This window comes from Athene noctua, chromosome Z (genome assembly GCF_965140245.1).
Source record: "Athene noctua chromosome Z, bAthNoc1.hap1.1, whole genome shotgun sequence".
Classification (NCBI taxonomy): Eukaryota; Metazoa; Chordata; class Aves; order Strigiformes; family Strigidae; genus Athene; species Athene noctua.
In genome coordinates, this window is record NC_134077.1 from 59,664,299 (window position 1) to 59,692,022 (window position 27,724).

At 35.3% G+C, this 27,724-nt stretch overlaps 1 protein-coding gene across 4 annotated transcripts in view; it reads right to left on the bottom strand.

The window, feature by feature from the left end:
- Positions 1–375: 375 nt before the first annotated feature.
- Positions 376–27,724, bottom strand: part of ALDH1A1 (aldehyde dehydrogenase 1 family member A1) — a 37,307-nt gene continuing 9,958 nt past the window's right edge. For 2 of the 4 annotated variants that reach the window (XM_074931655.1, XM_074931654.1), the window contains 12 exons: positions 27,079–27,183; positions 22,714–22,854; positions 19,202–19,331; positions 18,094–18,155; positions 16,005–16,133; positions 13,045–13,158; positions 11,320–11,422; positions 10,570–10,754; positions 7,091–7,255; positions 5,055–5,212; positions 3,477–3,551; positions 376–923 (listed from right to left, as the gene is read on the bottom strand). In XM_074931655.1, coding sequence (XP_074787756.1) covers positions 851–923; positions 3,477–3,551; positions 5,055–5,212; positions 7,091–7,255; positions 10,570–10,754; positions 11,320–11,422; positions 13,045–13,158; positions 16,005–16,133; positions 18,094–18,155; positions 19,202–19,331; positions 22,714–22,854; positions 27,079–27,183 — 1,440 coding nt within the window. In that variant the 3' untranslated portion in view covers positions 376–850. The remainder of the gene's footprint in view (positions 924–3,476; positions 3,552–5,054; positions 5,213–7,090; positions 7,256–10,569; positions 10,755–11,319; positions 11,423–13,044; positions 13,159–16,004; positions 16,134–18,093; positions 18,156–19,201; positions 19,332–22,713; positions 22,855–27,078; positions 27,184–27,724) is intronic. The other 2 variants (XM_074931656.1, XM_074931657.1) reach the window with 2 other exon arrangements.

Below are 27,724 nucleotides of genomic sequence, written 5' to 3' on the forward strand. Positions count from 1 at the left end.
TCACCTCCCCTTCTCCTCTTCCTCTTCAATATTTCTTGATTGTTATCTGTTAAAACTCTTTCATACTTATCACTACAAAGCCAAGTACTGGCTCTTTGCAAATTATCCAGTGTTCTGTGTGTTCATATTTTTCTGTTTATAATACTGTCAAAGAATTAGGGGTTTTATTCTCCATATAGACAAGAGAGTATGCTTCTGATGACCTAAACACACCATTAAGATAGTAATGCCTCTTTAAGGATACAAAACATGTGGCATATGTGTCCAGTGGTAAACCAGAAAAGACTAATGAAAGGAGCAATATTAGGTTCTAAAGGTGGATTTTAATATTGTTTAATATTATCCAGATTACATTTGTGTAGTATGATGAACAAATTCAGTAATTTAAGTAATATATCTAGAAGTCTATTATTCTTGAATAACACAAGAAGTATCTATCTGCTAATTATTCATAAGTGCTTTTGTTAAGGCCACAAAGAAAAATACATGCAGAAAGCTTGCCATCTAATATTTAAGAGAGAACATAAATTCAAACTGTACCTGTAGCATATATTGAAAAAGGAACGTTTTCATAGCACTACAGAGACCTTTCACTGAAAATAAAAACCAGTTATTTCTGAACAGGAATTTTAAAATTAGTTATCTATGTACCAGACATTAAAGTTTCCTTTTCTGTTAGTCACATTAAAATTTTCTACATTATTCATGATATTGTTAATGTAAGCAAGTATCTCTTATACAATCAGAAAGAAAAAAGGTTAATCAATAATTTGGGACATAAAACTTTACAGAATTCAGATAGCTTTTTCAAATTCATTTGAAGATGTTAAATTCTTCACCTCAAGAAGTATTATGAATTCTTCTGTGGGATTTTGATTGTGACAGTCTTAACTTCCGTGTACTCATGAAGCCCATATTCTCCCCTATATAAAAGAGAGTATTTATGATAAAGAGCAGTATTTATGGTAATGCTTTTTATATGAGTTATGTCCTGGATGGGATTTTCAGTGGGACTGTGCAATTGGACAGATGTGTAGCGATTATACTGTACATATTTGGAAGACATTTGTGCAGCTAGACTTCTGCTGGAAGTATTTTGAAAAGCTACAGCAACTGTCTCTTGAGAAAAGTGGGAGAGAGCAATTTCATTTTTTGTGCAAAAGAATTGCATTTAATCAGTTTAGTGCATTTCTAAACTGGGCTTCTGTGCAGCAAATCAGGCACATTTCAGGTCTTCACAGGCATGCTCAACAAGACGTTTGCAAAGGTCTTCCTTTGATGTCAAGAGTTTTCTCCAGAGAGAAAGAATAGATACTTCATCTCAAGTAAATGGGTGACATAATTAATCCACTATGAAATCTTCCAGACAGTGAAAACCGCTTGTTTTACTGAGATGTTATTAGCATGATTCCACCTTTATGTTTTACTTAATGAGATGAAGCTTGCTTGTGTGCCTTGATGTTTGACACCTGATGCAGTCAAACCGTTCAGACATGATTGATTTTTTTATAGAAAAAGGGTTTGCTACAGTATAATATCCAGTTCTCACTGCCATCTTACTAGATACATATGTATGCAGAACAGAAATCTGTCCTCAGGACTCTTGTACTGTGGAAAAATGTTTACCGTTTCTCTTAATTTTTGAAGAGGCGTTCTGGTAGTATGTGACATTTGGTAGTTTGATTCATAATGGTATTATAATTTCAAGAATTATATGGGGAATGTTATTCTGGGATTGAGGGAAGTCAATGGCTTGACACACTGACTTCCTGATTACTTCAGTGCAGTTGTTTCACACATATTTCTGACTCTCCTAAAGCTGATTGCCACAGGGGGCAATGGGTACAGGTTACTCCTGGGGAGATTCTGATTGGACACAAGAGGAAAGTTTTTCACAATTAGAACAACCAGCCACTGGAATAATCTGCCCAGGGAAGTGGTGGATTCCCCAACATTGGACAGTTTTACAGTTCTGCTGGACAGGGTGCTGCACCATCTTGTACAGACCATGCTTTTGCCAAGAAAGATTGGAACAGATGATCCTGAGGTAACTCCCAACCTCTTATTCTGGGATTCTATGTTTACAAAACCTTTTTCCATGGCAGGCATCTATCTGGAGCTAATTATTTCCTTGCCCTTCAGCAGAAATATTTTTATTGGTCCACTAATTGTCATTTTGAATCAAGCATTAGGAAAAACTTCATTTGCACAAAAGCTTAACTCCTTCATAATGCACTGTTACAGAGCATATTAATCTTTATGACAGCCTTTTATTATTTTTATTTCCAGCAAATAAATCTCCAAAATATTTCTGCAAAAGGCTGTAATTCAGAATTAAGATCTCCCAATTTTTGGCACCCAGCAAATGCAAAACAGTCCTTGATAATAATGGTGAAAATTATGATTTTTTTTTTTTCCGTTTTGACATTTTCTAAGGCTCTCAGCACTGTCATAACTGTTTCCTTAGAAGTCAGTGGGAGCTTTGCCATCAGGAGCAGATTAAGTCCAGTGATGAGCAAGCATGAAAACCCTAGCCTTTATCTCTTAAAAAACACGAATAAATAGGAAAAAAAAAAAAAAAAAAAAAAGCTTTGAAGCTCTTTACCTGCAGATCTATTTTTAAATTACTTACATTATTCATTAATAGTACTATGCATTTGGCTTAATGAAAGGGAAAAATTACATGTTTTGACTTTTCATTAATCTGAAAATTTGTTGTTCCCAGATATATGGCATTTTTAACAAAGGACTGCTTACGATTTGTGTTCCAAAAAAACTTTCTACGTTATGTAATGAACATGCATGATATCAAACCTGTCATGATGTAACATTATATGATTCTCTTGCTAATATGAAGATCAGTATGAATACAAGTGAGACAGAATAGGATTCAAACTGAAGCAGAACTAAAATTTACAAGTTTGAAAGAATTTGATTAGCTTAACATTTCTGTATACTCCTCCATTGCTAGTTTGGGAAAAGGCCAAAGGTCCGAAGACTACAGAGAACTACTTTTGTCATAACTTTTGACCAAGCTGGAATGTGTTGTTGTCACAAGACATTTATAATGAAAAGTCTTGTTTAAATCAAGGGTTTTGAAATGTCTTGTTTTCAAAAACCTATCACTTAAAGGGGATTCTACAAACTATACTTATATATATCTTCAGGTAAATGACAGTTTCTAAATATATGCAAAAACTGTAAACCATAAACACAATGATCAGTTTTGCATATCAATAGACTGAAAACTACTAAAACCAATCATTAAAAGTGTGTATCTAAGTAATTTTAAAATTTGTTTTATAGAGGAATTCTCTGCTTGACATTGTCTCTGACAACATGAAGCCTTTAAACAGTATTTTGACTGCTTTGACAAAATCTCAGGCTGAACATTCTAGTTATGAATGTTTAAAGTAGAGTATTGGAATTTCATTTGCAGTCCCTGTGAATCTACATTTTAAAAAGTATCTACTTACATTTCTCGTCCATTTCCTGACATTTTAAATCCTCCAAAAGGACACTGAGCAGACATTGCACTATAACAATTAACCCTGGAAAAACAGGAAAATTACTTCTGACAGTTTGAAACAACTATTTTAACTTCTGAAAAATCAATGTTTTTCTGTCAACTGTAAAAAAACCTATGGTGATATTCACAATCTATATCTGAATAATATATTTTCAAAATTGTGTGTAGTTCAAGGTTCAGAGAAACAAAACATTACCAGAAACTACACTTATGTTCAGGGTTCTAACATTCATCAAAGGTCCTCAATCAGAATGACAGCCATATATTTCACTGATAGTTATGATAAAATTCCTTTCTAAGTAGTACGTAAGCTCTTGAATCAAAGATTAGTCACAGTTATGTCTTCTGCAGGTACACTTCCAGTAGCTAAATTCAGGATCATTCAGTATATATTTAGGAAGTTTTATTTGGTTCTACTCAATATTAAACCATATTCTGTATTATGGTTATACACAAAAATACAATAATGAGTAAGAAAGGAATTTCAAAGAGGAATTTGTAGTATGAAGAGTATTGACAGAATGTGCATCCTGCTTCCTAGCTGAGAAGCTCTGTTCATCTTGCAACATTGTCACATCAGATAATCTCTATTTTAATATTTTTTGATTTCTCCTCCTGCCAGTCTTCTGGTTTCAACAAAAGAGGCTCTGGTCATAGTTAAGGATTCCTATACAGACCAGCAACCATGTAAGAATAAACCCAAAAGATTCCACTTTTATTTTAAACTATCTTTCGTTTGAAGAATACCATATCCTAAGACAAAACTTAGCTTATTTTTAGAAAACATGTTTTAGGTCACAGGACCCGGGCAGGAATTTTTCTGGTTGCAAGTTCTTTCAGATAAAATGTAAGTTCGTTCAACACATGTTTTGCATTCAAACAAACTTGGTTGTTCTTTTTCTGATGAATTGAGATAGCTATAGGGAACTGTAGGTCTCTGTCAGTAGTAGTCATTAGACTCATCCTGCAATTCCTCCAAGCTTTCACTTTTGTATCTCTACACCCTTGCTTTTCCAGCTCCATGTTCTTTTCTATTGCTGGAAAAAGTTGTCCTTGTAGCAGCTCTCCCTGACTTGTGTTTCCTTCGTTTTTTTCAACCATATTTTATTAATCTTTTCTGTCACAGGTTCTGCACAGATAATTAATATCTTCATACAGTACAGAAAATGATCCCTACAAATTAAGTGTGTATTGGGCTATCCTCAGACTCTGAAAGGAAAGTGGCACTTTCATGGTATTTCCTTTTGTCTCTTCTTTTTCAGGCAGTCTGAAAAGGTCAGTTTCCTTTTTCAGACTTAGTTTACAGGACAATTGTGTGAAGACTTACAAAAGTATTTATTTAATAACATGTTAAATATGGAGAAGTGAGGGGAAGAGAGACACGGGAGCATGACGTTAACTACCTCTCTAAAGAAAGCAAAGAGTTGAAATACAAAAGTATACCACCCAAAGAAGTGTTAAAATGTCCTAAAATTGCTGCCATTAACACCTGAAATTCAGAAGGATTAAAAAAGCCATTACTTACCATACCGTTCCAGCCTGAAGAGCAGCTGCAAATGTCAGTGCTTTATCAATATCTTTGGTAAAAACCGCTGCTGCTAAGCCATAGGTAGTATTATTTGCTCTCTTGATAACTTCATCTATAGTTTTAAACTTCATGATTTGTTGAACAGGTCCAAATATCTGTTTCAGACACATTTAAATATATGAAGTGGACTAGCTTACTGCTGTAAATAATTTATAATTTAAAAGCTTGTTTCTGTCAGATGGCCTTATGTCTGAATTCATTCAGTCAAGAGTGTATGTAGAGTTCTAAAAATGATTATAAATTCAAAAAAAGATAAAACTTTTGTAGTAGGGAGCAAATCAAGAAAGCTTACTGTAAGATGATTAATAAAATGATAAATAAATTTTAAAAAATATGAAAACAAATAAAGATGAAAAGACACCCACCATAAAGGTAGTTGTCATGGAGTCACAGTGTGTTACATATCAATACTGATTATCAATGAACTGGTATTTTCTTGGTAAGCTCCAGTTTTAAAGCTGAGAGGTATTAATATTTTCCTTCCTCTGAACTTTCTATAAGACTTTTCTCTCTTCAGGTAGCTGTACAACTGGGCATGTACACCAAGTGAAACACCTAATTCTGCTTTCCATATGTGTGTTATGTGAGATAGTCCCCCAGGCTCTGCTCTCCCACTACTGCTGCTCTGTGTTCTCAGCCAGAGATGCCTATGCCCACCACGCAGTGACAAGGCTGTGTAGCGCAGGGGGATGTTACCACATCGGATTACTTCTGTTCCCTTAGATTGTGAGCTTTCTGCTTGATTTTCCTGGAAAGGGTTTAGCGCTAGTTTCTAACTAGAGTTGCAGAGATTGATTTACATAGGTCAGAAAACCACTGAATGTTCTCCCACTGTTCAAGCTATGAGTTTCAGAACCTGGATCGTCATTAAATTGCCTTGGCTCTCTGGGGTTTCATTATTCAATACACTCAAAATAGTGTGAGAGAAACAGTTCTTGTACTGCTGATGGAAAGGAAACTAATGGATCTGTGAAGAAACATGTCTCTGCAGTTTACTACCTGCCTCTCAGATAGGAAGAAAAAATCCAAATTATTTCTCATACAACTCTCCCCTGTTTTACAGCTCTTTCCCCGTCACAATCAACTCTAGATGCTCCGGTGTTCATTTTAACTCAGCTTGTTGACTCTTGCTGAATGTACCAATATGTTCAACAGACTGCATCAGCAGCTATATAAAGCTATATAAAGCAACACCTATGTTTGAAGGAGCTTTCTAGTATTAAGAATTATAATGGATACCAATTGCAGCACAATTGCAGTTATTAATTAAGATGGATGTAAAAAAAGCACAAAAAGGTTATGACTAGACTGAAGCTGTGCTTACAGAACTGTTTTTCTCAATGGCATAACAGCTCTGCATTCCTAACTCCCATTCCTTGCAGATGATCACTAATGCCATGGCACTTCCACGTTAGTTGGGTCTGTAAAAGCCCCTTAACTCTGTGTAGACACATCTGCAAACTGACCTAGGTTAAGTAACTGAGCAGAAGCAAAAATCTGTAATTGCCACCAAAAAATTGCCTGTGGAACCACAATTTGTTTTCTCTTATTGCAAAATAGTTGCTTGGTTCATATTGTGTCAAAATTCCAATTTAAGTGGCTTCTTAAGCAGTGCAGGGTTCACAAGCTGTGCTTTCAAGGTTTACTTCTCTGTTACAAGTTACCATGATTCTGGTATGTGAGACATGGCCAGTATGGGATGATGTTCGAACCTCAGCATTTCTTATCTACTGCCAGTTTAAGCCAGAGCCTTTTTTGGCAGGCCAGCCCCATACTCCTCTCCCTCACCTCCACTGAGTTGGTGAAAGGAGAATCAGAAACCCAGAAAAGCATTTAAAACACCACCAGGATGGAACGACAGGTTTACTGAGAGCATTTTTATGTAGCCACTTGACCTTCTAAATGGATATTTTGTACAGACATTTAAACAAACAATTTCCAGTGAGAGTACACACTGCCAAGAATTTATTTACCTCTTCTTTGGCGATGCGCATATCATCTGTAACATTAGAAAAAACTGTGGGTTGGATGAAGTAACCTTTGTCTCCCCATGGACCTCCTCCACATTCCAGTTTAGCTCCTTCTTTTTTCCCGCTCTCAATTAGCTCCAGGATTTTTTGAAACTGCTCCTTATCAATCTAAATGAAAGATATTACAGGAAACAACACAGCACACACTGATAACAATTGTTCTCATAACTCATTAACCAAAACCTTCAATGTTGCAGCTTTGTTTAGTTGCATGTGTTGAAATGGAGCAGCTGCAGACCCCTGAGAATATTCTTGTCACTAACTTCTTAAAACTTTGCAGGCTTTTCTCAAATAAAGCATTAATTAGAATTTTTGACACAGGAGGATCAGCTGTAGAGGGACTGATATCCTGGTTCTCTTTAGTAAAAAAAAGAAAAAAGTCTATATAATTAATGTGTTTTATACTTCTCCCAGTACTCTTGCCAACTTCAAATGGTTAATCAAAATGAAAATTGATGAGCTTGATTCTGTAAAAATAGCAGAGGGCTTGATCTAGCCAGCAAGACTCCTGTATTTCACTATGTCTGATAGATTTGCCATACTGGTTTCCTAAACTATTGAAGGAAGATAAAAAGCAACAATAAAATATAACTGAAATTCAATGCTCTTTTCAGTTTATTCTTATTTATTAGTGGAATAAAGACACTTATGTTTGTGGTTTGAAAACATAGATGGCAGATTATTTGCAGTATGAAGCCAATCTCTGACCCTCCACTCAGTCAAGCCTACCAACAAATTCAACATATGCCAAGCATATTGCAGTTTGTCTCTATACTACAGTAAAATGCATGGTCTTTGGCTGGAAGGGGAGTTTATGGTGGCAGTACAATAGGAGCTTACATTTTTTAACTCCTTACAGTTTTCAGTGACAGAGTGGATAAAAAGAAATAGTGTAAATGAGGACTAGAAGCAGATCACACATGATCTCCTCTCCTCTCCTCTCCTCTCCTCTCCTCTCCTCTCCTCTCCTCTCCTCTCCTCTCCTCTCCTCTCCTCTCCTCTCCTCTCCTCTCCTCTCCTCTCCTCTCCTCTCCTCTCCTCTCCTCTCCTCTCCTCTCCTCTCCTCTCCTCTCCTCTCCTCTCCTCTCCTCTCCTCTCCTCTCCTCTCCTCTCCTCTCCTCTCCTCTCCTCTCCTCTCCTCTCCTCTCCTCTCCTCTCCTCTCCTTTATGTCAAGAAAAACTCAAGGGAAAACGTACTTCACAGAGGCCTCTAACACCCTCTTCTTTTTTTTTTTTTTTCTTTTTAATATTTCATTTTCATTATTCTTCACTGTTTTAGAGTTCAGCCTTCTGAGCACTGACTCATGAAGATACTGAGATTACTTTTAGGGTGGCTCTTGCACAGGAGATTCTTCTCTGTGATCATACTCATCAGTCAGCAGAGTAGGTGTGTATCTTACTCTCTTATTTTTACAATAAAAAGGTCACATTTCAGTTTAAGCAACAAGTTTTACCATGCTTTTAGAACACATTTTCAAAGCTTCTGGGGAATCCTGTATGTGTATTAGACTAAACAGCTAGTCAGCTAAAGCTGTGGTAAAAGCTTATATTTATAAGGATGTGAATTTATAAATATATTTATGAGGAGGTGATTTTTAGATCCCTGCATTGCCTTTGTCATTTTGTTTTCAAACAATTGCTTTACTGTATGCTGAAGACATGAAATTTCTACTAGCCTAGTGGCCAAATATCTCGTGCATAAACATCTTGAAGACAAGTATTAGATATAGCTCATGTTGCTGCCAGTTGTCCCTCTGTTATTATTACAATCAGGATTTTTCTTAATAATGTGTGAATTAGCATATATATGATCTTTTGAATTCCAGTAGGGCCTTTAGCTCTTCTTTGGTGCCCACTGTGCAAAGCATTACCCAAACGTGCTGTCTGAGACAGGTGCTGCCCCAGAGAGCCTGTGAATTGGAGGACTAATACGGATTTCAGGGAGACTCTATGACAAGAGAGCAGTGTGCATATGCCTGATACAGGCTATAATTTTTTGTTTCTGGAAAGAATTAGTCAAAGCATAGCAAGGAATTTGAAGACAAAGAGAGATATTTAACAACATCACAACAATAACATTATCACAACTGATGTGCAACTAAACCACATGCTTACAATTGTCCTTAAATGGGATCATACTAGTTCTAAAAGGAGCAGCTTTATTAACCTGTGAAAGTTAAGATTTTTGCTATAGCTTGCTATGAAGAAAAAGAAGTCAAGAAAGGCAGATGATGAGACTGGAGGGGAAAAGAGTCTTCATGTTCTTTCAAATGTTGTCAGTAATTTTTTTTACCACATTTTTAACCTTCCTTTTTTTTTTTTTTTTTTTCAGTAAAAGTTTACTTTCATCTCTCATTTAAATTGTTAGCATGAATTTCAAACTCAGTAAAGCCACAATAAGATGAGAATGGATTCCTGTTAGTTTTGGCTTAGCTGTACACCAGATACCTGAAATTTACTTGCTTCAATCTTTCTGTCCTCTGACATGTAAATTTATTCAGCTGAACATATTAGCCTTTTAGCAAGGCACATCACAGGATGTCAAAATAGCATCCTTGCTATTTTAAAATGCTCCAAAGCTTGTGTGGCTTGGAACACAGTTTTCAAATTTACTTGGTGTCTTTGATTACATAAAATGAATGTGATAATGAATGAAGAACATGTTACATTACATTAACAAATATGTAGGAGTTGCTTTGTCTCCTGCTTTTGCTTTGTTTCTAATACCATTCCTTTATTCTGTGACAATGAAATATGTGCATAATAACTCTGTCAAGAAAGTATATATCCTGTACTACCAGCTGATACAGGAATAAGACTCTAGATGAAAACTAATTTAACAATGCTCTAATGTGATCCACTGGATCCACAGCATTGTGATAGCTATGATTTTTAATGTTGCATGTTAGCCTTCATTTAATAGGGAAGCTATTGGCATAACTGCTTAACATAAGCAGGAAAAAGTACAAAATAATGCATTTTAATTGTTTAACATTCTAAACCTGAGAGCAGCATAATGAAAGACTACACCTTGAAAAAGGTCAAAAGACGTTATTAAATTTTATTTCCTCAAGTTACTCATTTACAGTGGTACTATTTGAATACAGTGTTAGTAATCTCTGACACGGGTGACTGTACTTGCACTTTTACAGCTGTTGCACTGGAGCATTCTCAAAGCATTTCAATTCTATATAACTACTCTCATTCCATAATAAAAGGAACTAGAAAGAGAGATAAACCTCACCCTTAGGCCTCTCATAGTGGCAAAACCAACCATCACTCCAGTTTCTTCCTCCTGGTCCTCCAGGCCAACCTCTAGACAACTGTAACTTAACCTTCTAACTAATGCAACGATAGGTTCAGAAGTACATAAACTGCAATGACATGTCACAGTTATATTAGAAATACATAACATTACTTACTTGAGGGCCTTGCTGTACACCCGGCAACAGAGGATTCCCAAGAGTATACTTCTTTGCTCGTTCAATGCTCCGATGAACAAACTCATCATAAATAGGCTCTTCCACAAAAATCCTAGATCCTGCTATACAGCACTGTCCCTGGTGGTAGAACAGACCAATATGTGCAAATTCCACAGCAGCGTCCACTGCAAAGAAATGCAGAATTCATCAGATCATAAACTTGAATGGTTGTGTCATAAATTCTTTACAAATCTTTGTCACTCCACCTCATTTCCCATTTTAGCACTTTTTATTTTTATGGCCATTTAAAACACAGATATTCATCCCTTCACTTATGTCCAAAACTGCTCTTATCAAGAGTAGCACGGTACACCTATACAAACACACATTCAGTTGTTCTATGTGAAATGTAGATTTAATGCAGATTATTTGCCCTGTCAGCAGTACTAAAAGAGGTATTCAGCTGAAAAGTTAATAAATCTGTATAAGAGCTGTCTAGTCACTTTTGGTTCTGCACTAATATTGCCTTAAAATGATCCTTAACTAAAGTAAGGGTGCACAGGTATTTAGAGGTTTATATCCCTTCAGGAGCCACCAATTTTTTGTGGCACTCAAACTCAAAATTATGGCATGACCAGAATACATTAAAAATTACTCCATCAGTAAGCAGGTACAAATAATTTACTGTCAAAGAAAAAGAACACGGGACTTATAAAAGTAATAGTTTTATATAATAAAAATGCTACTAACAGTCTGCATCCGCAAATATAATGTTAGGACTTTTTCCTCCAAGTTCCAATGTAACTCTCTTCAAATTGCTCTTTCCTGCTGCTTCTTTAATCAGTTTTCCAACCTAAAAGGTAGGGAGAGGACAGCTTCATCTCAAAAATTTTATTATGACATCAATAACATGTCTCTGAGTTTCTCAAAACTGTAAATTGATTCAGAGTTGTCTACTATGCCAGTAACTGCAGAAATGATAAATAAATAAATGAATAAATTGAAAAGAGTCAGGGTGCAGATGACTTGCAGTCTATGAACCAGGAATGCTTTCTAGAAGTTTCCTCCTGGACACACTCATGTTAACTGCCAAAGATGTCTGGTTCTTTTTTGGTTACCACTACTCTACTTGCTTGTGTCTGTAAACCAAAGTAGACACTGATTTCTGCTTTGCCAGTTACCCCCATTAGATTTTATACATGGGAAAGCCCTTTGATGCACAAAATATGAGAGAAAAAGTAGCTATCTACACTGTCTGCAAGGCCAAGTCTGCCTTATTCCAGTTTCTCCTTTAGAGAAAAGAAGAGGAAATGAACACTGCAAGGCAGAACCCCTACCCTGCTTCTTTCCATTGATGGCATAATTAAAGGAATTGCTTAATATGAATTGTCCTGGAAAAATTGACTTTTTGTCTGTAACTGCTTGTGCGTAGCAACCATCAGATAGCTTCCTTCTTCTGCCAGCCTTCCTGTCTTTATTTGTCTCTGCTAAATTACACTGTAGGAAGATGACTGCCACCAAAGTCTATGAATATACCCTATAGTCCACCTCCCTTTGGAGGGACATGGAGCACTGGGAATTGTAGTTGTTACTGTCCATTGGGAACATCTGGGATATTTCTCATATGCTGGGTTTTTGGATTGTTTTCTTTTCCTGTTATTTTAGAGCTAAAGATTTCTAAGAGTGAACATAGCTTTTGCAGTCAGTGTGTACTGATCCTTGACATGAGGTAATGATATTTATCTTTGAAGTGTACATCCAAGAAGTTAAGAGACCAGTTGGAAACTCTTCCATGTAGCATGCTTGCAGACAGATAATATACTCTACTTTGTTAAGGATATAGTCATATAATGCCTGCACTTAGAAATCTTCGGTCATATCACAGTTCTTCAGCGTGAAGATTAGGTAAAATTAACAGTGACCTTCTTTTCAATTATTAAACTGATACATATTCAAATACACTTCTACAACCATCCAGATGATCATCAGTATTGTTCACATACCAAAAAGCCATCACCTCACCTAAGTGTGTGCAGAACCAGGAATGAGATTTCTGAAGTACCTTCCTATCATCCTGTTGTTACTACAATCAAAGACAATGGAGCACAGCCTGGTTTACTTTTTGCATTTTTTAAAAAATAATTATTCTTAAAGAAAGAAGCAAATAAAAAGTTATGAAAGTATTTTCTTTTTAAAGGACAAGACTTAAAATAGCCTCAGTATATTACAACCTATTGTATCTCATGGAATGCATTTGTTTGAAGGGTTTTCCTGTAATGCAAACAGTGTTTAAATATGTTTGAAGTTAATAATAACCAACAAATCATTAAAAAGACTTTGTTTAACAAACAGAAGCCAAAAGAAAGAAAAAAAAAAAGTTAAAATAGTTACATAGAACAAGTTAGACATTAAATCATTACTGGGAATCAGAGGGGCACATTTCCTGCTTGTATTTTCTTGCATTCATTATAGTACCTCTGTAGAGCCTGTGAAAGCTACTTTATCTACATCCATATGGTGAGAAATTGCTGCTCCAGCAGTGGGTCCAAAGCCTGGCACAATGTTCACAACTCCAGGTGGAAATCCTGCCTGAATTGGAAGAGAGAACCCTGTAAATTCGGGGAAGGATAATGACTAGAAGAACATGTCTCATATAGTCTTCCGTTTTCAGTTCTCCAGCTACCTTTTCTCAGCCATATAGTTACTCTCAGCCGCAGAGCTGAAAATGTGTTAATTCTCACATGAATTACACTCTCTTTCCTTCACCTGTCTTTTAGGCTATTGAACTTACTCTTTTTATAAAAAGAACATTTTATTTTAGTTCTTTTTCAGTTCCATTGTCAAGGAATAATTTTTTTTTTCTTTTCTCTCCCAGTCTGATGTGTAAAGAAAAAGATTACTTAAATTCATGTCTGCTTTATTAAAGCTATTTGAATCACCCTGTGTACTTGCTGACTTCTGTTCATTGTCCCTCATGCTAGATGGAATTTCATTAATGATCTGCTGATTTACACTGAAATTCTATTAAGAAAAATGATGGAAATAGTACTTCAAACTCAATGATTTGTTTCTTTCTCTGGACATGGGTTGAAAGAGAGTGGGCAATGTGAGACTTTACAACACAAAAGAGGCAGATCAGCTAGCAAGCATGAAAAACCTGGCTACTTGAAATATGCACTGTTCCTGGATCTTGCAAATTTTCTACTTAAAGAGGCTTTTCCTGTAAGTCAAACCAAACCTATTGTTTCCCACCAATTCCATATTATTTATGTTCCATTTATAGGAAAAATAATTTATTCTATTCCAACATCTTGTCAGGCAAACTTTCATGGATGTGTGAAGTGCAGCTCAATTTCCTGTTGGCTTATGAAGCATCTATGGCTTCTCAATGGCACTTGCAGAACAAGCATAGAACTAAAAGACCAAAAAGATGCATCTCCTGTATTATCACTTAAATGAGTCTACTTTTAGCATTAAACAGGACTTTGAAATTACATGCAAAGATTCAATTTTCATTTGGAAAATGGTGAATTTGAACCGGTGAGTCACAGCTCCTAAACCTCATGTCCTGTGTTATGGACACCAGACAATTACTTCTCTTTGAGCAATCTCAATTCCTTACAGGTTCATGCTCAGATATATTCTATCAATGCTTTTTATGCTCTTTAATATTTCAGATTAATATTTTTCGTGGAACTGATGAGACAATGAGGTTCCTTCCATTTGCACAGCATTGTGTTTCTTACTTAATTTTTAAAGAAAAAGATGAATATTTTTATGGGACTAATTCACACTGTCTCACTTAAGGCATTTAATTTCCATGTCTGTATTAGAAGCTATTCTCTACATATTAGCAAAGAAGCCTTGTGACTGTTAAGAAGGGTAGTGAGAATTACCAAATGTGACTATATCTTTTTTTTTAATATGGACACTTAAGAAGTAGAAAGTTAAATTAGGTCTTCAGATAGTTTCAGAATGAGTGTAAAGAAGCTACTGAAGTGATCATTGAGGTTTTGATTGCTATCAGGGATTTGGGGTCCAAATTTATTTGGGTGATCTGGGTGGAAATTAAAACTCAGCTATATTTGGGTGAATAAATCTTAAAGGTCTCGATAAGATAAATACTGACCTTTTTTTAAAGCTCCATAATATTTACCAGATAACACACCAAGGACATTTAACAATTGTATGCTTCACCATCTCAGACAGTTGAACACTGAATGGATGGGTAAAATGAAAATCATCTTGCTTTCTACTAAAATGCTCTAGTGTTATACCAGTCATTACCACTCTGTAACCTTTGCAAGTGTGCATACAAAATGGACCACTGATCACATTCCCCCTTATGAACTCTCCTTCCACAAAATCAGAATATCAGAATAGGTGTTTCATTAGACTTGGAGCAGAACTGAGTCACTTACCCTGTAAAGTTGCTTTTTTCAGAGAAATATACTTTCTGATACTTATTGTTAAAAATGAATAGAGAAGGTATGTCTGATTTTTTTTTTTTTTTTAAAAGCAGTTTCTGCTCCCCAATATTATCTAATAGCATTTTACTATGTGATGCAATAACAGCAGGACTTGGCTCCTTTCCCATAGTCATTTAGTTTCTGTGAAATATTAATGCATAACCAGTCAGTATGCTCTGCTGAATCATTGTTTTGAAGCAGAGCAATAAAATGTGCCAAGTCATTTCCATTAATAGTCTGCAAGATTACTGTGCTGGTGATTATTGACATCTGCACAGATTCTTCAAATAAGTTAGATTACATTTGTTGATTTTATTGAGAAACAAGTTAGCTAAACTATTTAGCTGTTCTTTGTGTGTTTGCTGGGCTGGGCACAATAGTCAATGTAACTCTGGAGACACTGAAGAAACTACCACACTCCTTGTGTTCAAGAGCACAAAGTGTATTCTCCCAGTTTCTGTGTGAAGATAGTTCACAAGTTTGGCAGCAATCACCAGTTCAGTTTTACAGCTCTCTGTTAATAATAAACCCAGGTGGATGAAAAGTTTATTCAATTAAAAAATATTAATAATTAGCTGTACAAACATGTCCTTTTCTGCGATAATTTTGCTAATAAAGTCATTGCCACCCACCTCTCAGTGCTGTGTTCTTGACTTCTTATTTGCTTTTGACTTTGAAAGGTGCTGTGCTTTTGTAATACAAATATATTTGCAAGGAATGGAGTTTACTAAATTGCTATTGTGGGTCTTTTTGTGTTTGTGTAGACTAGGCTGAAAGATATGAATGCTTTTGCCCTGGATTTGCTTCACTGATTTACAGTAAGGTGAATTCCATAGCACAAAGCTAGATATGCAGGGACAATTACTTGCACAGGACACCCTGTCTTATATTACCTCTTGGCATTTTAGCTGCAGTATACTCTTACATTTCTGAGAAGGGCAAAAAACTCTGTTGTTGATGACTTACCTCTTTAATTAAGGATCCCATGTAAAGGGCAGTCAGTGGTGTTTGTTCTGCTGGTTTGACAACCACTGTGTTTCCACAACAAAGGGCAGGGGCGATCTTCCAGATGAACATAACCAATGGGAAGTTCCACTGAAAGACAAATGAGAAGGTGTATCCTATTTCTAATACATCACAAAAATGCCTTTACTTTTTCTATGATAATGGTGCTAATTGTCAACTGGGTGGCTGAACTCTTTGTTTAACGCTTTTCAGAAGGAAGATATTTTGAAAAAGCAACTGGCAAACCATGCTGTACAAAGACTAGTGGTTTTGGTATATGTGAGTCCAGGGGATCCAAGGTTTTAGTTAAAAGCTCAGGAGACAGTATGTGTATTTCTCTCACAATGCCTTACAGAAAGTTGCTGGATTAGTGGTGAAATTGGGAGTTTTGCCATCATAAATGATCACATTCATCATCAATTCAGTTTTCTAAAGGAGGCAAGGTAATAACATGTAATACTGCCTGTGCCCTCTTTGCTGGAGATTTCACTGTCAGCTGTCTATTGTGGTCAGTCCAGCCAGACTGCAGAACAGCCGACTCCTTTGGACCCCATATTCAGCAGTACAAGGAACAATGTGGCTGGGGGAAAAATAGATTGACCCTTTGAGAATATTTCTAATAGTTTTGGAAGCCCTGACCCCATGATCCTCAGCACAAAAGACACAGTGTGCCTTACCTTTGTGAAAGTGGGGAAAAAGGCAGTTAACAGTTACCTATTATGTCAGAAAGGCTTGTAGGAGTATACATGCAACTGTTCTTTATCTCTCTCCTTACTTCAAGCTCACCACACTCTCAAAAAAACAGGAGCACAAATAACATAAGGTAAGGGATTACAAGGATTTCTGGATCTTCATCATTGAAGTGGAATTGTGTGTGTGGAAGGTAAATGGAAATGACGAGCTAGCAAAAGTGTTTTGCATCATTCACATTGTCCTCAAAGTTTTTGGTTTACATAAAAACCTCCAACTTGGTGGGTTCCCATTTCAATGGAGAGAAGATAAAGATATACCTAAGAGTCCTTGAATGTTTTATAAGGGAAGTGTTTTAACTAACTGCTTAAACTTTCAAGATGTAATTTTATTTAGAAATGGCCACATCTAGCGTTTCTAGTTCTTTAATGTATCTTGACTCTGAGTGCTTTTCTTGAAATATCTTGCCTGACTTACTAAAGAATCTAAACCAGCAGATTCCCAAGCTCTTCTGGAGGCTGGATCTGAACGTATTCTAGTGATGTTCTCTAAATCAATGTGGTGGTCTAAAGAGAAAACAAATCTGCAAGCTCAACTAAAAGACATCAGGAACATGTGTGGGACCCACATGTCTAATCAAATCTGACAGACAATCTGATAGACAAGCTGATTCAGAATTTGGTAAGCTGTCAAGCAGGTCAGGTCAGACGGCTCACACCTACCATGTGGAAAAAGGTGGGTAGATTAGGAGTGTCTAGTACATATAACCATTTTCACAGCAACTCATTTGGATGTTCAGACTCAAGCAGGCCTTTTGAATCATCACTTAATACAAGTGACACCGAACAGACGCTTGGGGAGATATGACTCAGAATCACTGTGCTTATGGGACACGTTCTTTGTATTGTTATTTGCACCATTAGCATGGTAAATGAGTATTAGTTATAGATAAAGATTCATATGTCTGGATGCTGTACAGAGCAAAACAGATAGTCCAGGTCCTAAAGAGCTTATTGGTTATAGGCTGTTTATATTACACTCTCCTACTTTTTTATTTCTAATTATTTTCTAATTCTAAAACAAAACAAAATTATGTCTTTCAAACTAATCCATCAGCCAATCTTTTTAATTTTTTTCCCTTCACATGCAGGGAGAAGAGAGACAAGGCTGGACTGGTCTGAGTCATCAAAAATTCATGTTGCAGAATTTGATGAGTACTCTAGGATAGTCTCTGTCTTTCAGGGCCTGAAAGTTTTTGATTGATAATGTTTCATAGATACATTTGTATAGACAAAATTTCAAAAGCATTTCCATTTGTAACAAGAACATTTATGTTTTCATATAAATGACTCCAACTTACAGGAATAATTTGGCCACATACACCAATAGGCTCATGTCTTGTAAATGTAAAAAAGTTTCCGTCTAGGGGAAGAAGAAATAAATTAGACATTCAGACAAAGCATTTGTGAGAAACAGTTAAATCAGAAAGAAGATAAAGTTGGCTAGCAAACTTAGCTGGATATAATTTTACTCACAAACTATATTTTCAAAATCTTAACTATGCAAAAAACCAACAGTAAAATACATCTGGATTCAATATCTACCTTCTTCATAGCTCCAAGGTTTGATTCTTCTAGTTTGACTTTTTGCAGTGATAATCCTGCTTTTCAAGATGGTATGCACAGCACACCAATGAGCATTCCCAATTTCTTTTTTCTTTTATCACCTTTTTTTTGGAAAGTGCTCTTTTAAAATCTACTTGTGATCCTAGGTACGTATCAGGCATTTTTTTATATTAGATCTTAGCTTAAATCAAATCCATTAAGTATAAAATTCTCTTTGATTCAGATAAACGTGTATCCCATTAAGCCTACCATGGAGATCTATGTGATGCCAAAAAGTTGGAAGTATTTATCACTCTAGTTTTCCTTAATTCCTTCTTTATTACTATTCTTTTCTTTGTCCTTCTGAGACAAGCCAGCTAGAAATAGTATTTTCATAGAGCTGCTTAATGGGAGAGGGAATGGAATGAAATTTCAACAAAACTTTCCTCATTCTTCTTAGTATTTTTCCTAATACATTATCCTATAACTGAAACACATATTATAGTTTGTCCTAATCTTAGCTTTAATAAGCAAATACCTGGTTTTCATTACTGTACCACTGCATAAACTATATATCACTATGTAAAAGTAACCTACCAGACTTAGATGTACATATAGGCTAAAATCTTTGGGTCAATAAAGAGTACTTATTAGTGATGTATAGAACAAGAAATAAATGTGAATAACTGAACTAAATATTTAAAACAAGCACTATGATAAATCTTAAACAACATATATTAAGAACTGTCTAAAATATTTTCCATTTGAGATACTTTTTGCATGGCACAACTTTTAGGAAAAAGGCAATTCTTTACAGATTGCATTGCTTCAGTTCTGTACTTTTGTAATCTCAAAAATACTCACCCATTGGAACAGTACGCCCATGGATTTTATCAGCCCAACCTGCACAGTAGTGTAATGTTTTGATACAGGCACCTAAATCCATTAGGTAGGCAGTGGAAAAGAGTTTCCCACCATCAATGGCTTCCATTGTCTGCAGACAACAGCAATTACAAAGTTAATATCAAATATTGATAATGGTTCTGACGTATGTACTTTGTCATTTGGCTTTTGGTTCTTAGTTCAGTTTTTCATCTTGAGTACAAACATTTAGATTAATTCCCCTCTGAAAGATACTTAGCATTTGAAAAACCCAAGGTAGCAATTTACAAATGAGAAATTTTCATGATGGTTTATTCACAGTGAGCTATGCAGATAACATGATCATGGCACATTTGTAATGGTGAGATGTTCTGAAAAAACAGTAACATTTATCCTCTCTGAATCTGTTTCAGTGTTCTAGTTTACATTAAATATTCTAACTATAATTCTAAATAATCTACACTGAAGTGTAGATGAAAAGATCAGCTAGGAATCTGTGCAAAAAATTGAGGGAAATAAAATGAGTGGCCCCCCCTCAGCCTATCCACACTGACAACCAAGGTAGGCAGTAGTTTCCTGGAAATAACTGTCACATTAACTGTATTGTTTAATCGTTAAGGAACAACTTTCTAGGTGCTTAATAAATTCGTGATTAACAACTTAGGTGTGCAAGAAGACTCAAAGCATGGAATAAAATACCCCAAATATACCTTCAGTGTTTGATGTGCAAAAGAAAGATCTGAGCCATCAAGAACTCTTAACCGAGAAAAATTCACTGTGAAAAATATTTATACAGAAGAGGGGCTCTCTTTTATTGGGTGGAACAACTGATCTTATTTGAAGCCAGACCTGATTCTTCATACCATGGATCTCCATGCTAAACAGGTATAAACCTTTAGACAATAATAGGAAATATTCATTCAACATCTATAACTTTCATCTGACCAGTTCTGTTCCACCCACAGTTCTTTAATGATACCACAGAAACACCATCACTAAACAGGGTTGATTTCCAGCCAAATTTAAGGAGTGTGATTTTGATTAATGCTATTTCAATACCCTTAATTGCTGAGACATCTAGTTAAAGGCCATATGCAGCTCTTAAGCAGTGGCAACACCTTCTTGACAATGCTAGATTTTTTTTTTTCTCAAGTTTTCCAGCACAGAGACACTGGGGATCTTCAGCTTTGTGACCAATCCTGTTAGGATACTTAGTAAGAAACACCCAAACTATTTCAAGATGTAGTCAGATCTTAGAAAAATTATTTGCTTTTCTAAATTTGTTATTTTGTATGTCCAAGGTTCTTTAGTATTTCGGACTGAGTCTACAGACTGATCCTTTCAAATACAATGTTTCACCAACATCTCTGTAAAGTCTGCAGTTTTAGTTAACTGGACACATTGCAGATATCACACTTGGGAAGAGAACAGACCAAATGAAGAAACCAGCAATGTTTGATGGCTTTCAGCAACAAAGAACTGATTAAATCAGATATGCCCCTGTCATTCCAGGCAATGTATCCAGCATTGTGTTGTTCTGTTTGGACATGGCAGAAAATTCTTCCCTGGCCTCAAATTTAGGAACTCTTTGGACACCACAACAGACTGAAACTTAAGAAGCAAAATTCTCAGTGACTTTTTCAGTACCCTGCTTTGACTTATTCTTCCAGTAGCTTATCTATAGGGCTGTTGAGCTTCTGGAGATTCAGGAGAGGCATCTTATCATTATATGAAACACTGAAATGGAATAATTTTGATCCTGGGCAAATGTACAAACACAGGAATGCCTTTGCAATCATCTATGGGGATCAATTTTGACCTCGTGTTTACAAGGCTGTTTGTTATTCTACAGTACTAGTTCTGCAGTTAGGATAAGCTGTGAGTGGATCAAATCTCTCTTCATTTTGCAGTCTGAAAAGTACTTCATTAAAACATACCTTATCTAAAAGGGAAAAGTAGTCAATGGTATGGGCAAGGTGTAGGAAATATAAACAAAGTCAGTAAAATAAAAACTTGGGAGGAGCCCCAGAGAAAACATTACTTTCGTATTATGAAAATGGCAAGTGGGAACAAAAGTTAATTTAATGTTTCAGATTTCCTATGGAGAAAAGATAATTTATCCATTGTCTTTTCGTGTGTAGTGCCTTATAGGCTGTACAATAAAGAAGCAAGTGCCAGATTATCCAGTATTTAACTGACAAGAGGACATACTTTTCCTATTAAAAATTTAACTCTCAAAATTTTGTCTCTCTCACTTCCAGTAAATCTAACATTGTTAAGGACATAGGCTCTATCCACCCAAGTTTTCTCCTGAGAAACTAGGTGATTATCAGTCCCTATCCAGGTGAGAAGATGCATTTAGAGAAAGAACTTGGTTGAAGAAAAGTGTAAATTTGACAGTTGCAGACTGTGGAGTTCAAGGAAATAACCTCAGTTCCTTTGAATTTTAATTTTTCTTCTAAAAACCTGTTTGGGACACATGCAAGTGTCTTCCTATACTATGGTCATGAGGACAATAGAACGGGCAATAGATTCTTTGCAGGTTTTACATATTTTGGAGGTTTAAATTTTATGAGTTTATAAATGGTGTGGTTTCTAGCTGATGACTAAATACTTCAAATTATGACTACATCAGTCTGAGTGATAATCCTGAATGTTGGATATTACTCCTGCTCTCTTAAATTTTTTGGCACTCTTTCTCTCTCTTCAGGAGAGTGGAAAAAAATATCCTGCATAAATGTTAATTCCAAAAGGTGCTTGAAATAGCAAAGAAATCAACTTAATGGTAGCATCACATGTGGGATTTTAAATAAGAGAGGTACTGTACTTTACCAAATTGGTGATGCATTTCTATTTTAAATGTTCTTTCCTTCCTTAGAGAACAACCTTGGGTGGTGGTACTACAACTTATGTGCCTGTTGTTAAGAGTGGTAAAATGGCCAATACACAGTAGTTGATAAAGGACACCGTTCCCCACCCTCTCATGTTCTTCCTACTAATAAGTAATTCATTTCTCCCTTTGTTTCTGATTAAGGTTTTTCACTCATTGCCAGTTGCAAGCTGGAGTTCTTGAAGGACCAGTGCTAGTAAATATATAGCGATGAAATTCAAAATTTCTCCCAGTTCTGACTTGTATCATCTGTAAGCACTGAGCCAGGCTTTGAATGTAGGCCTTGATTCAGGCTTTGGTTTAGACAGGTGTGAAGTGTGTGGTCTGTGTTAGTGTTCTTAAGAATCAACAACTGAAATTACATTGATTGTAGGTGGCTTAAGTATAATCTTAAAACTAATCAAATACTCAAGTACTCTGTGAATGTGGAGTGTTAATAGACCAGAGTGCAAGCCAGTTTGATGAGGTCCATTTGCAATACAGATGAAAAACAAGTACTGAGACAGCCCGACTTTCCAAGGATTTAGCATGTTACACATATCTTTCTTTAAAAATCAGGATATAGGCTTTTTTCCCAGTCTTTTTATTCATGTATCAGACTCACAGCTAAAATCAGCCGATCTCTTTCAACTAAGTCAGCTAATTTATTCAAGAGCCTTCCTCGCTCTGAAGCATCCATTGTACGCCAGGGTGACCCAAGTTCAAAAGCTCTTCTAGCAGCTTTAACAGCTTTGTCTACATCTGCCTGTGGGGAAAACAGACAAAATTTTATAATCAATAATTGATTGTCATCAATCTTGCTGTTTGTTAAACATGCAAAGTGTTTTGCAAGATAAATAAGAAACACCAACCCCAATCTAATCAGAATTAGTACAGTAATTCTAAATACATAGATTATCTGATATCATTTCTGCAATGTGAAGTTTTGTAAGAAACAGACAGATTCTTGAAGCTTCTAAAATAAAAACATATTAAGGAACTCTATTTTTGAAATTTAGATTTCTAACCCTCTGCCTTCTAGTGCCTATAATTGGGGATATACCCACCGATTACACTGCTGATGCAATTTAATCTTTTACGTACAAAGAGGTGCCCAAATCTGTAAATTAAATATTTAAGTACTCAACTTTATCTAGCAGTATCTGGTGGTGTGATGAAGAACAGGTTAGAAAATTCTGTTCCTTAGAATGTTTCATAAAATGAACACAAATTTATTATTGAGGAAGAAAAATCAATATGTTTTTAAAAGTTTAAAGGAACACTCCTGCTTAAAATAATTTTTACAATTGACTGACTGACCAGGTTTAAAATGCTAAGCCTAAATTTTCTGAAATCAAAGCATTATCTTTGCATTAAGCAATCTAATTTGTCAGTCCATTAATGGTTTTCATAGTGTAATTTATTATTTATCATGTGGGTTTTGCTATAGCACAAAAAATCTAAAATAGATTATACGAAATTATTTTCTGTGCAAGGGTGTTCCAGTATCTAAAAAACCCCACTAAAAATCTCTGGAGAAAAGGCTTCTAGTACTTGGAATTCTTCTATATTCCACAATTCTTGTAAAAGTTTTCCCAGAAAAAACAATACCACAAAAAGGAAGTTTATATTAGTTTTTTATTAGAAATTAAACACAAATTTCAAGAAAAAAAAGGAAGAATCTATACATAGCACATTTGTCTGAGTGATTTACATACATTGTTTAAAGGAGTTCTTTCAAACTGTTTTTTGTACTTCTGGTTGCTAGAGTCTCCTCCAGGGAAATCACTATCAAGGTTGCCTAAGTCAGCAAAATTGCTTAAGTCAACACCAAAGTCAGTTGTTTTAAATGTAAACCAGATCTTGAAACTTTAATTGATGTTGTTAGCCATTTTTAAAAGACGAGAGTGGGGTGGGTAAGTGGCTTGGAAAGCCCAGCACAGACCTGCTAGGCAGGAGTTTTAGAACTCCCAAAGCCCTTCCAGAAATTTGGGGAAAAAAAAAAGGAAGGATCTCTACAAACAGCACAGTCATTACTATAGGGTAATACTGATCAGTCACCTACATCATGTACCTAATATCCACCAGATTAAAAAGGATTGTTTTTCTTCAGAATCTCAGAATGTCATCAAATACCTCATCACTTATCTGTGACCAAGAAAACTGAATTCAATGAAAATTTAATTAATTCTATTTTTTTTTTTTTTTCTCACTCTTTCATAAATATTCTACAGTTTTGCAATATGACTTGGGGGTATGCCTTGGCCTTTACTGGAAAAGAGTAAGGGGAAACCATAAGCTGTAATTGTGTGAATGATATAAATTAAAACTAAATACAGCACTATGTGTTCTTTCTACTACAAGTACAAAAATAATTAAAACCAAGAAAAATTATATAAAGATAAGATAAGGCTGTGAATGAAAAGTAAGAAAAAAAGCTGTTATTCAACTGTATGAAATTTAATTTGGTGCATAAATCTATGTCATGAGTATATAGACTGATAGCTCCTTTCAGAGCTTGTTAGACTTTTTACAGAAGTACACTTACTTTTCATCCCCCTGATCATTTGTTGAGCTGCTTTATTATTACTAGGGGCCTTTAGGATTAGTGAATGTAGTTTGAAAGAGCCATCAAACTGAAAGGAAAACAGTTCCCACCCAAATATGTGACTGTGCTTTGTAATCTCCTCTTGTTTTTTTTTTTTGGTTTTTTTTTTGTTTGTTTTTTGATTTTTTTTTTAAATACCACTGCAAGGCAGTGTACAGCCCTTTGTCAACCCTATTGTACACACAAATTAAATTCCTAAAATCTCTTGGTTCATTATCTAAAGACTAGGCTCTAGAATATTAAGCTCACAATGACTGTGTAATTTACTACATTTGTACATTTCACTTAGCAATTTAGTTAATAGTGGTTGTCATTACACATTAGTTTGCAAAATTATTGGAGAGAAAGCAAATTTGTGTGTTGAACAATATTATCTCTTTTTTTTGATGAGTTGTTAGATTGCTTGTAAGGAATGAAAGCTACAAAAATTCTGAATGGTAAGTGAATAGTTGCAGGGCAGGAGTAATTTAATTTGAGGATGATCAAATATCAGACCAACCTGATTTGCAATGTAATTTGGTTTTTAAACACTGAGCAGAGAAGAGGTAGAATTAGCATTTTATATCAAAAGCATTATGGTTCTAGTGGGATATTATTCAAAAATTAACAGCGTGCTTATGAAATTCCTTGGATGAGGACAAAAAGAGCATGAGATAATTTTAGTGACTCAAGCACTATATACAGGTAACTGGGAATAAAGAAAACCAAAATCAAGGCATTTGAAAAGCTCATACTCAGATATATGAAGTTATCAAAAGCCAGATTCATGCAGACTTTCTCAGGCATCCTTGTCTAACAAGATTAAAATGTGTCTTCACCATGACCTTCTCAATAATGTGTCATCACATTTACTTGTGCTAGACAGATAGCAAATTAGCCAAAGTTTATTAGGAAATTCATTATGAAATTACAGAACAGAGTACCTAAGATTTAGTGAGCACAACATGTTGAATGAACTGCATTCCTATGTATTTCTCACAAGAGCATTTAATTTCAGAGTGGATCTTTGTACAGTAAATTAAAATATTCTGAAACAGGTCGTGTGTTTTATATTGGCAGTAAACTTCTGGTGAATTTATAAGAAAAATGGCTTATATGTTTTACAGTAGTTCTCAAGGATAAAAAGGTGTTTTGTGGACATTTTGCTGCTAAGTTTAAAACGCACTTGTTATAGAAATCATTCTAGATATGGACAATTCTTGGCTAAAATGAACATCAGATGTTATTTTGTGAGAAATGTGAGAAAATTTTCTCACTTCTGGATGTAAAAATTTGACTTTGAAGGAGAAAGACTAGAAAACTAAATAGACATTTGCAAGAACCAAAACAGTAATTATAAAAAACAATTTTCTTTTCAGTCACAGTCATCACCTTTTGTATACCTGCGAATTGGAAATGCAACATTCACTTCTCATACTTATTTTTTCAGACTTTATAAATTTTTTGTTCTTTGTTCATTGGTTTTAAAAATGTTTAAGCAATCTTGTCTGCTCTATTTGAAAAAACTACCCCCCCTACTTGATAAATTACATTTCAACTTATGGTATAGCACTAGGCAAATCTTCTTCAACAGAAAAATAGATAATATAACACCAATAGCTGCTTATCTGAGGGTTTGATTTTCATTATATCTTTGATTACATGGCATCTATATGTAATTTTCCACCAAGAAACCTCAAATATAAAAAACTAATGTTTGTTTATATGTGTCAACAGTCTTTTTACTAGTCCTCTGCTTAAATTCATCAATTCAACATGCTGCAACAAAACAAGTTTTGGTGGAATTACTATCTGTTTGACAGGCTACCTTCAGCTTCAGAGTCTTCTTTAGGACTATGTTCCAATGCATTTTCACAAAATCAAATATTTGAAGTGGGCAGTACTGAGAAGACATATTCCTAGATAAAAATGCTGATGGTAATGATCATCTTCACAGAGTATGTGTGTGAAAATATCAGTATTTGTCCACTTCATGTTATCTGTATTGAAAAGCCTTGTATAAATGTATAATGAACAGATTACATCCCGATGTAAGGTAGATCCATGAAAACACTCCAATTAAATTATTAAATGTCACTGATTAAAGAGAACAAAAAGAATCAATAATATTAATGAAAAAAATATCAAAAAATATCTCTTCAGAACTTTCCTTATATGAGCAAGATCCTGAGAGTAAAACAGTTTTTTAGTGTCTGTTTACAAACCATATTAAGGCTTAGTAAAAAAGCTAAGAATTATATTTGCCAAAAAAGGTATATGGGATGAAGTAGGTACATCTCTGAGGTGGTATTTTACACCAACACAGATAGATGCCTGCCTTCCTACTTTTAAGACACAGAATTGAGTTTAAAGCTAGGGTTTAGCGCAAGAAAGAAACCCTACCTTGTCACCTTCTTCAACCTCACAGATTTTCTCTTCATTTGCAGGGTTAAAGACTTCAAATTTTTTACCACTGACTGAATCATGCCACTCATTGTTTATAAATATCTGCAGAGGAAGAAAGTGCAACAACATTAGTAACATATATATAGCTGTTATCTGTACCTGTTTTAAAGAATAAACCTATCTTGCATAGCTGAGAGCTGCCTTAATGATAGGTACCTGAAATAAAAATGAAATAGATGTTTTTAAACTATTCTGCAGAGATGGGTAATCATAGATGCACTTAACCAGGAACAGATTTTTTTAAATTAACTTCCTTAGGAGAGATGAACATTTTCTCTCTACATGATACTTCTGTTTTGTTTCATATAATAGAAAGATACTGTTAGAAAGGGGTCCTTCTTCTCTCAAACTGAAGTCTGTGATGTACAAGGTAGGTTCAGCCCTGAATGACCTACCTAAAACTACCTGGGTTTCCTATGTTCACAGGGTTGGTAATGATGAGGGTCTTTCTGTTACGTACATGCCCTGACAAATCCATTCCTTGGGTTTAGTATACAGTACATATAGTATCTTGGAGAACAATATTTTATTTAAGTTTGCTTTGATTTGGTTTGTCTTCATTCTCTCCTGCCAAAAAAGAAAG